The sequence below is a fragment of the Aplysia californica genome, unplaced genomic scaffold (genome assembly GCF_000002075.1).
Source record: "Aplysia californica isolate F4 #8 unplaced genomic scaffold, AplCal3.0 scaffold00012, whole genome shotgun sequence".
NCBI classification, from domain to species: domain Eukaryota; kingdom Metazoa; phylum Mollusca; class Gastropoda; order Aplysiida; family Aplysiidae; genus Aplysia; species Aplysia californica.
The window spans coordinates 1,292,267-1,303,702 of NW_004797282.1; the positions used below are offsets into that span (position 1 = coordinate 1,292,267).

An 11,436-nucleotide genomic window follows, 5' to 3' on the forward strand; every position below is an offset into this window, starting at 1 on the left:
AGAGAGGGGGGGGGAGGGGAGAAGGGAACTTCTGAACACAAAGCACATGCCTCGCAACACCAGGGGGGTTGTTGGGAGAAGAAATATCCTGTTTGTTAAAATAGCGGAATGCCTGGTGGGAAGTCATCCCCGGCATGGGTTGCAACATTTTGATTTTCTCAATGCCTCTACACGAACTGTGGATTTGTGGTCAGCCAAAAGTGTATACATTTTCTTGGGTCTCTTGTAGATAGGACATAATTCCGCGTCCTTTATGTCCTTAAAGATATTTTAAAAAACTATTCTTGCAACGCTTTGAACGCGCCTGACACTGCCTAACTCTTGAATAATTTAACAAATTCACCTCCCCCCCCCCACCAGGGCAATGCTACTTACTGAAGTTTCTTCAGGCCATTTTCACAAAGGGGTAATATTAACTTATTCTTATGTACAGTAGAATTGTAACTGGGCTGATTTATCAATGTCATGCTCATACTGTGCCGGAACAGCATAGGGGGAACTGCTGCTTTTTCTTTCCTCTTCCTTACTATCGTCATTTTTCAGCTACATATACTTCTATTGTATGTTTGTGACTCTCTTATGAACTGCTGTTTCCGGGGTGCTTTGATAGTCGAAGCAGACTTTGTGCTGTTAAGGCTAGAGAGGTGAGCTCAGTAAGCCTGATTCCCCATTTGGACGTCTCTGTTAACATCCACCGCTTGGCGGTCATATGACATTATGGAGTTGCGCGTGCCGTAAAACCCCACTAAAGCTAAACTAAAGCAAACTCCTCCATAAACAGCCTCTAAAAGTAGTCACGATACCAGTACATACAACGTAGGTCGACCTGATTACACAGTATGTATCAACTTATGACGGATATGGACACATTGCATACACGAAAAGTTAGGCCAACTCTTTCGACGATGCCTGCATAAAGTTCTACACCAATGAACACCTATTACGCTAGCATGACAATTCGATTAACAATAATCTTCCACAAAGCACGAAGAGAACTTGTAACAAAGACGTAGAACTACCTACTGTTTAACAACGTAGCATACAACTGTAATCTAAAAACAGCACAAAACAAATGGGGACAACAATTTCTTTATGGCATCAGAACAGATCATACGAAGATGCACATTGCCTTATAGTTAATACACACACACACACCTACTCTAATATCAGGCGGTTAATACTTCTAAACTACAACATTAAAAAACAAAATCACACGCACACACACGCACACGAATTCGTTTAATGTAAAATCGAACAATAAAAGCAAATTACAACTAATAAAAGTGCTAACGAAGCCTACAAATATCAGCCCAGGCACACAATAAAACAAACAAATAACCTCACACAGCCGTTGGCTGAAGCCATGCATGGCACTCAAGTTTCGATGGTATATCGTCTCTGGACAAAATAAGAAACATATTTATGATTTGCTATTGTCAGAATAAAAAACATTGGATACTTTAGAGAGTGAAAAATATGGAGAAAGGTTTATACTTTTCCGGCACAAAAGGAGCAAATCGATGCTACAATTCTACTTTGTGTTGCAATCAGAACAGTAAGACAGAAATACGCGCAGATGATATCCCAATCATAACGTGTTCACAGCTGAGACCCCATGACAGCTCGGGTAAACGAATTCATTTAGGGTTTCATTTTCAGGTAACAAAACATTCCAATCTGAGCAATTTCATTGTAAAAAGCTGTCTGGAGTTATCCAAGCCAAAGCAACCGGCAGTAAGTTTACCAATGAATTTTACAGGCTTTGGAGAAAACACTAGAAACGTTATTTTCTTAGTATAGACTGCTATCCATTATGATCGGGATATCCTCTTAAAAGGTTTACCAACGAGTGTCATAATTACAGTATATTTTACCGTCAACAATACGTCATAGAAATACGGTGTGCAGGCACGCACTCTTTTGAATATAATTACTTTGATTTCTATATATTTTTGTTTGTAAAAAATATGCATTTTCGTCGATTTACAGATATACAAAACAGAAAGAGAGGTCTCCTACTGAAATGATATTGTTGTTTTATTTCTGAGACAGATTCCACCAATTAAATGATCTCTTTGCAGAACTTAAGATCCATGACGCGTTGTGAAGCGTAAAATTCTGTGTATTCATGAACACTGTTGATAAATCTGTCTAATTCTAAATCTAGACTTGACGCTGATGCAGTACTACTCCCATTATTCCTTCAACATGATAAGCACCATTGATCGTTGTAGACTGGCGACGAATTGTTGAGATAGTGCACCAACTCAGATAGAATTGTTACCTTTCAAGGGCAGAACTCTTCCCTTACCCACTCACAGTGTAAGGAAGAAGGTATCCTTATTTCTTCATAGGTACACCCAAATCAGGACCCACGAATCTTGCACTGGCTATAGTCTCAAAAACACAAGTAGTGCACAATACGTATTTCAAATATAGACCATCTTTTCAGAAGGGTCAGGGTGTGACATTTGTTTGAAGAAGTAAAAACCAAATCTTGAAACTGTGAAATGATGGCGGTACCCTAGACAGGCAGAAAAAGACCCTTACCAGACAGTGTCCTCTAACATAACATTCAAGATGCAAAGGAAAGTTATGTTTCAAAGAAAGACTAAATAACCACCCTGGAAGCATCAAAACGCATGGCTCTCCATTAGAAAGCGGCAGAGATTTATTCCCAGCAAAAGCCGAACAAACGTGTTTAATCTGCAGTTAGACCATTTGGCAAATATAAAGCAAAACTTTTAAGATCCTTGTATTAAGTTTCCCAAGCCGAGGAACAGAAAGATGAGAGCAGAGGTTACAAGTTGGAATGCTAGCAACAGAGACCACTTGCGAGGAAGCAACAGATAAAGGAATTTTAGTGAAGCCTCGCAAAATAGCATGGCGTCATAGTGCACAGCTATAATATCGTCATACCGACCATTACAGATGTTCATAGATTTCCTGACTCGAACAGAAAAGGATTAACGTCACAAATGTACGTTGTGATCGAAACATAGATACACGATAGCGCCCCGTTATGATGGGGCAGATATAGGTCGAGTATAGAGAGGAAAAATGGCTGTCACACGAAAGTGATTATAAAGCTTATAAAATGGCAAACATAATATTTGAAGTTATCATATTGGAAATACATGTGTTTAAAATGACGCTGCAAGCATTGCTTACGGTACAGGAAAAGCCAACAAAAGCCCACACAGACAATAACATTTTTACTAAAACTGAGATTTCGGCAGCATTTGTATTTCATTTGGTTGCGTCCTGATTTCATTTAGGCGTACATGTTCGAAAAAACAAAAAGACTTGATTCACATCTTTCTGATCCAAACCTGAGCAAAATGATATAGTTGAGCGATAGTTGTGACAAGAAGTTTTCTGTTCCTCAGAGATTATGACCCCCCCCCCCCCCCAAGAAAATGAATTCGATTCCTTGTTTCTTTTAAAGGGATAGCCCGCTGATTTCAGAATTGTTTTCATTGCAGATTTGGTGAGCTCTTAAGTAATATTCACTTCCCAAAAGGACCCAACGCTTGCATGATTTACTCCGGTGTCGTTAAGGAAAGTCCATTTCTTTACCATTGTCTCTATCCGAAACTTCAATTTAGGACAAGGCCGGTCATGTCTTCGCGCCAAAGGACTCTACACAGTCTTTCGTTAGAGCGGTCTCCAGTGACCACACGCTTGATCCATTGATGTGTCAGCCATTTGTATGGCTTTATCCACCGTTTATCCAACGCATTAAAATGGTCATAATGGGGGAGATTACGCAATTCACAGTGGCCTGGCCATCTTTCTTAAAGGAAATGAGGTATTTATGTTAAAACTTCCAAGTGTCAATGACTAGACAGATTCACATCTAGAACTTTTTCGAAAATAAATTTACGAAGTTTTTATATTTATCACATAACGCATGCCCATTATAATCAGTTGTTGACATAATTCACGAATAACCAAAATTGTTTATTCTCCAAGCTCATTCCTAAATTTACAGATGCAAGAGGTTTTTAAGGAGTAAATGAAATGGGGCATGTGAACATCATATTTCTTAGGCCAATCAATAGACAACTTTGGTTATCAGTGTTCAGTTAGTTATATCATGAATGTACCACAAGGGCTAGATTTTGATTTTAGTTAGAGACAGGACTTTTCCTGAGCGCTTGAGGCCACTTTTGATCGTTTCATATCTGCTTTCCTTTTCTTGAGTCAAGATGTTGCTCTGAGGCTACGGTTAATTAAAGGAAGGTGTTGTTTGCAGCTTTGAATGAACGTTTTAAAGAATTACATTTTGCATTCACTGTTAATGTTGTCAGCGTTTCCAATATTTCTCATTTGTCATCAATCTCACTCGAGGTCTGTACTCCGTGATATTCATGACAAGGCTGTTTGGATTATAAACAGTATCCTCTTTTCGTCGTTGCAGACTCTCGCTTTGTGTAGTTTACATACACACACACACACACACACACACACACACACACACACACATACACACACACACACACACATACACACACACACACACACACACACACACACATTCTTATTCTTCCTGATGATATTTTAAATCTAAGATTTAATGTATAGCTTTCAAATTTTGTTATTGATACTACGATAAAAAATATGTTGGTTTCGTTAGTTGAATTTGTTTCCAGTTTTGTTTATTTACAAAGAACTAAATATGACCTACATATTATTGACAAAAGGGTGTCATCGGTCAGAAGACACAAATCTTTCATCTTTCTGCTATGGTAAGGAGGAAACTAATTGAAAACATATGGAACAAATACAAACAGTGACCAAAAGCGCAAATTTTACAAATAAGCACACACTCAATAGTACAGTGGTGTAAAGACTTACGATTTTTGTAGCTTGCATTCTCGGGCTGCACTTATCTAACAAGTTTACTTTGTTAAAATACGAGAAGATAGAATAACCGAAAGAAAAAAGGACATATTGCAATAATTCACCGTTTAGTAGTATTAAAGTATTAGTAGGTCTATTAGTATTTAAATAATATACATGTTATTACTCTAAAATATAATATATTTTAAAATGTTATCTGTACTTTTGACCATTTCGGGTTCCATACTCCGCTACGCTGTGACAACTTGTAATGTGGTCCTCCTCAATATATTTTCTCTTCTGTCTTATTAGTTTCAAGTCATATGTTTAAACCATCAAGTCTACTGTGGCCACATATCTTCTCTTGCAAATGACGAAGCACACGTAACTAAAATGTCTCTGGCTTCAAAGACAGTATTTCTAACTTATTTTGTCTTCTCACCAGCAACAAGAAAATTGACATCATTACTCAAGACAGTCCCGGGAAGCACACTACTAGAAAGGGTCGCGACATACGAGTATTCCACTTTTGATCAATTCCTATATTTTTTTTTCGGACTTCAATATTGTTGTCTATATAGGAAAGGCTGTAGAAGACATCAGAACCTAAACAAAGGGACATTGAGTACAGGACAATTCCTTAAGTGAGATCCACAGCAAAAGGTATTCTCGTTAGAGGTAAAGATAAAGAGAACCTTAAATGACGCTAGAGCAGGTTTTACAAGTGTATGTTGAGAACATTTTTGAGACTATGGGAGACCTGAGGGGAGCAAGAGGGAAAACTATGGCGTATTAATTTGGGGGATAGGAAGGCCTAGAGAAATATGAATTGTCATAATCATCTCAGGTGAAAATAATTAACAAATGAGGCTTTCCGAACAGCATGTGAATTGAAGACTCTAAAACCTCGAGAAAAGCACGAACTGAAGTAATTCGTCAAGCAAAAATTGTAATTGAGAAGGGCAAATCGATTAGACACTGATCTTCCAACAAAGTGAAAGTAAGCAAATTCTAACATTCGTGTGAAAATGGAGTGGGGAGGGGTTGGTTATTCGAAGAGGATTAAGAAAAGGACTACACCAATTATAGGTTGAAGGAGCAGAGAGATTCAAAGAAGATTCTTATGTTTTTGTGTCTCTTGGTAACATCAGTCAATGCACTGGCCTTTGGAGGATAAATAATGGCGACCGTATTCAGTTGCTTTTACCGTCCATCAACACTATAAAAACTTATACATATTATGTATGTGGTTGTTGTTCATTGTGCTATGTAAATTTATACTCGGATGACGACTGTCTGTTTTCTATCATAGTTATTCTGCGTCCTGGGTGTCTTCTTTCTTTCTTATACATACATACATACACTCATTTTTATATCTGACATCTAAATAAATTTTACAGTTTTGAGTAAGTAAATGAGCGCAGACGCTGAAAATTTGACAGCTTGAATTTAAGCAATGTAAATTCTGAATTTGCTAACTGGAGTACACAGAATACCAAAAAACCAAACCTATTGCGTCTTTCTACACAAGCAAAAGGCGTACACGCAGCTCAGGCAGAAGGGCAACTACTCTAAGAACGCACTCAAGTGTGCTACAGAGAAAAGATGAAGGAATCAGCTACGGCGAAATCAGCTACAATGAAAGAGAAAAAAGTAAAACAACTACTCATTCATTGGTGCATTATCTAAACGTGTGTGCTCGGCACTGCAAAATTTGTGCTGTTTACTTTTCAGGGGAGTCGTCAAATCGGGGTGCATGGGGGTTCAGAATGCTTTCTGCATTTTAGGAATTGTTATTATTGTTGCAGGCCAAAATAAAGCGCAATGACTTTCCGCTATGAATGTAACACGAATGGTGCTTAATGATTGGAGGAAAACTGAGGCAGTACTTGCAACAGCGTCACCGTCCCGTTGTCCGTTACCGAGTTGCCGACATTGGTTGACGTCACAGCTCCGGCCGGGCCGGGAGGTCCTGGGTAACCCTAGGAGGCAATGCAGAATAGACAGATTAATTACAGGGGAATCGGGTAACCCTAAGAAAAAGGAAAAAGATCCGGAGGTTTGGGGGGTATGAAACATAGTTTAATATCCCGAAAGGTTTAAATCTGAAACAAAGTGCAGCATGATATAATATATGACATGGATGCCTATACATCCAGATATACAATCTGATAAGGAAAGGAACGTTTAAAAATAGCATAAAATACATTATACATGTATTAGTGCATACTAAGTAATAAATAGAGGCATGATTCATAGAGCATACACGCACAATAAATCCTAAAACATTTTAATACACTGTAGCTTTTCTGGTCATCAAGACGGCGAGTCAACTCGATTTAGACAGACAGTAGTATTCAACAAAAATAACTTGGCTTTCCTACACGGGGGTCTTTTGAGCCAACTGCCACGAGTTTCTTGACTGAGTGAATATGAATATTCACAAAAGACAAAAGTCTTCCAATTTCTTATTCCTTCATATTTATATTGATATCTCGAAGATCTAATAAACTTCATGGGGTCTTCAGCGAGACAAAGTAAGAGGGTCAATCACCAGCCAAACGTTTCTATGCAGAAATATGGCATACATGTGTCTAACATTCATCTTAGTCTATCACAGCAGGGCTGTCAGACTCAGTCACTCAGGGGCCGTTGTCAAATTATTATGAGGGCCCAACTAGATAAACACACATTGAGCAGTAAAAACCCCCCCAACTAAACCTATTTTGAACAATAACGTGCTTAAAGACAAACGCTAAACTGACAAACCAAGCCATTTCCGTTTTGTTCATACGCCACATCGTCGGAGCTTGATGTTTAGTACCTTTTCTTGGCAACTGGTGCGTTTATCTTTGCAGAAGGGTTCTGATCAAGGTGCTAAGAATGGACCACCTAAATTTAATTATCTCGCAGGCCGGATATAATTGTTTGCCGGGATAGATGCAGCCCGCAAGCCTTGAGGTTGACACCTATGTATTCCGGGCCGTATCGTGACTCTAGGCCTAACAGAAACAAGGTTTGTTAGAACACGTTTTCATAGCATGTCTTGTCATGTTCAGTATAAAATAAAGAAAATATATTTTAAAAAGCTCCAATTAAACCATGCGAACAACTCATCATAGACCATTTGTCATTTTTTTAAATTAGAAAGAGCAAACATTTTCTGACACGATGACAAAGTAATTCCGATTCACTGAATACTGAGACTCACTAAAATATCTCCAAGTGTCGTGAAACGTGGCTGTGATCAGAGTCTACATAATTTGTAAACTATTATTGTTGTATAGTGAGGTAAAGCAAAAGATCGGAGATTATAAGTTATGTTTGATGGTTTCATTAAAAGAAATATTTGTTGGGTACCGACAGGGCTGGAGGTCTTTGTTCAGCGTCGCTGCCAGAAGACACACCGGATGGTAAAATATTACATATAACGAATAGTGTAAATTAGTACAATAAATGATGGGTTGGTATATAACCATAATGCATGATTATGTAAGATGCATTCTAAAAATTGAACGGGAATCGAAGGTCACAAAAAACCGTCAACGTGTTTCGGAAATGGTGTATATTACATTAAGGCCAAAATCAAGGTACACATCTTGGAACTCCTTACATGTCGGCCAACCGCCTTATTGAGGAAGGATCATGCCCACCGTCTACTCCCAAGTTATGAACAGATTGATAACCTTGAATTCCCCATGGCCTGAGGCAGGAGCATCATTAAGGTTAAAATACGTTTTCACTCTACTCGAAACACTGATCAGTGAGTGAGGAAAGTCGAAGAACGTTGACGATATCAAAACAAAATAATTTGTTTTCAAAATTTGCCTTGAGACCAATACAACGATATCTTGTTCAACATATTACTGTAGTAGCAAATTGATTCGGATAATATATAATATATCATGTTAGATTGACCTATATTATGTATACCAATCGTATGGTTTGAAGGGTTTTGTGGATCTGAGTAGCAGGGGCTATGTGTCTTACCCTTTCTCCCCGGCCTCCTTTACCACCGGTCTCTCCTTTGATGCCTCGAAGACCCTGTGGAGAAATAATGAATGGCAACTGAATTTGTTGTCAGGGTGGTGGCCGCGGCGATAACTGTGTCGAGTGGTGATGCTGTTGTTGCTTGACAATGATGATGATGATGGCGGTGATGATGATAATGATGATGATGCTGATGGTGATGACCAAAACACGATTGAGCGTAAAATCAAAGACGATGGCATTGGGAGCGATAATAAATGTCATGAAAAGAAAACGAAGAAGCCCTCTCTGAAGACTCCAACTGTTTGCAACTATTCCTAACGATCATTCTAAAAGAGAAATACTAATCATATTATACTCTTTCCTCTTCCACTTTTTCATCAAGAACGCATTGTATATGATTCGACCCAAGGTCATTCCCTTCGTAAACTATATAGTACAATAACAAATAATGTAACGGAGCGACCATGTCTTTTTCTTTCACCCTTCACGCATAAAGCGACAAAAAAAAAAAGATTAATAATAATATGTGCAGAGACGACTATGAAGTGAGATAACTTGTAAAGGGACCCAAAGACAAGACTGAGCAGCTAAAATTCTTGGCTGAAGTAACATCTGAGTACAGCTTTGTTTACAGTATTTTCTAAGCGTGACCGAAATTCAACTTATCCGAAAGAACGATGGGACCATGTCTTATCGTGTACCAGGACTATTATTTTTATTATCTATATTTTAGACGTTGAGGCCATGTTAAAATTTCACGCAGAGGTCAATCACTGATGTTAGCATCTGTTGATTTAGGACATTACCTGGCCTAGTAAGGTTTTTGTTTTGCTCAAAGACTATTGTCATCTATAGTTATACCACATGGGAGTATACGTCTGAAGTTATATTAGGGAGACAGAACGGGTTTTCTCCATCTAAAGGTTGTTGTGTGTCCCATAAATCACGATAATAAGACAAAATGATAGAGTAACAAGTTATATTCTATTTAGCCATTGAGGGCACGCATTCTGATTATTCGACAACGGTTAAAGATGCAATGTTTGTTGGGGATATAACTTCAAAATTCGAACAGATTTTTCGATTGTATTTTCTTTATCTAAAACCTTAATATGCATACTATGAAATATGCAAACCTATTTTATTTATTTGGGTTTGATGGTTTGAAATGTGCCGTCACGTTTTATTTTCTCTGCTGCTAATCGGACGTATGAACCTGCTACGTTCTTAAAGAGTTAACTGCCGTTCATTATAGTTCTCTAGATCTCTAGGCCTATACCGCACGAAACCCTAACCACAGATACGGGCTCGGCTACTTCTCTCCAGTAATAAACTGTCTAGCATCCTGCTGAGCAAGCAGATATCAAGATTTCCCCCGCAGTTATTAACAACACAAGTGTGTCAAGAGGGCGTATTAGTTTGCCGCGGTCAGAAGCTTTTTTTGCGCAAACGAAAAGACCAGAAATATGGGGGCGGATCTGTTTGAAAGGTGTGGTTCGAAGGGAATCATGGATAGATTAAGGACATGTTTCATGTTGTTTGGTGCTGTTAACGAGAACCTTGTGTCGGAGATATCTCTCTTGCCCTCTCTCTCTGTCTTTCTGTTCTCTGTCTGTCTCTCTCTCTCTCTCACTCTCTCTCTCTCTCTCTCTCTCTATCTGTCTATCTCTCTCTCTCTCTCTCTCTCTCTCTCTCGTTGTTTCTCTCGTGCTGTCTCTCTCTTTTCTCTCCCTCTCCCCCTTTCTCGCTCTCTTTTTCTCTTTGTCCAATTCTTTCTATGTCTTTTCCCCTTTTCTCTCAATCTCTCTGTCTATCTGCCACTTTCTCTTTCTCTCCTCCCCCTCTACCCCCCCCCTAACCTTGTCTCTCTCTTCCCCTCTCATAATCTCTTCTCTGCCCCCTCAACAAGAAGCACAAAAGTATCCAATTAGCCTCTCTATCTCTTCCTTTCAGTCTGTAGACGAGTTACGAAATTCGTGGTGAGGGGTGGGTGAGCAGGGGGGGGTTGTTTCTGCTTTCTTTGTGAGTGCCCCTCAAGCGTGACATCAGAGGCAGGTCCCTATGACCTCCATGAAGTGTTGGAATACAGTATGGTATCAGGTGCAGGCCAGGTAGCAAACGAACACAGGGAATAAGCGAAGGCACTGCATAATGTTTAATTTGGTTCTCTGCGTTTCCAGGACAATTTTACATAACTCTAAGTTCGTCACTTTCGTGAACCACCCCCCCCCCTTCTAAACAAAGGTAGCCAGTGCCTTTATAATGATGATGATCATAACAATAATAGTAATAATAAACATCCCTACAATTGTTTTGCTACTTCCTCTTTCCTCATTCTCGAAAGGGACACTGCACATATAATTTATTATACAATCCACAAGACTTCCAGAACTATCAACATCAGCAACAAATATGAATGAAAATGAATGAAATAAAGTAATAGAATACATAGCACGACTGAGATGATTTAAAATAAACTAATGCGTAGGGATAATATTATCAGAGATAACGAGACTGAGAGAGAAGGAGACGGAGAGAGAGAGAGAGAGAGAGAGAGAGAGAGAGAGAGAGAGAGAGAGAGAGAGAGAGCACAGACAA

General features: G+C 38.9%; 1 protein-coding gene across 1 annotated transcript in view; it reads right to left on the minus strand.

Annotated features, from left to right (window-relative positions):
* The window catches only part of LOC101855841 (collagen alpha-1(I) chain), a gene marked incomplete at its 5' end in the record, with an annotated part of 105,917 nt that overhangs the window by 51,293 nt on the left and 43,188 nt on the right, over positions 1-11,436 (minus strand). Inside the window, 2 exon segments of the mRNA XM_005090092.2 lie at positions 6,735-6,827; positions 8,836-8,889. Coding sequence (XP_005090149.2) covers positions 6,735-6,827; positions 8,836-8,889 — 147 coding nt within the window.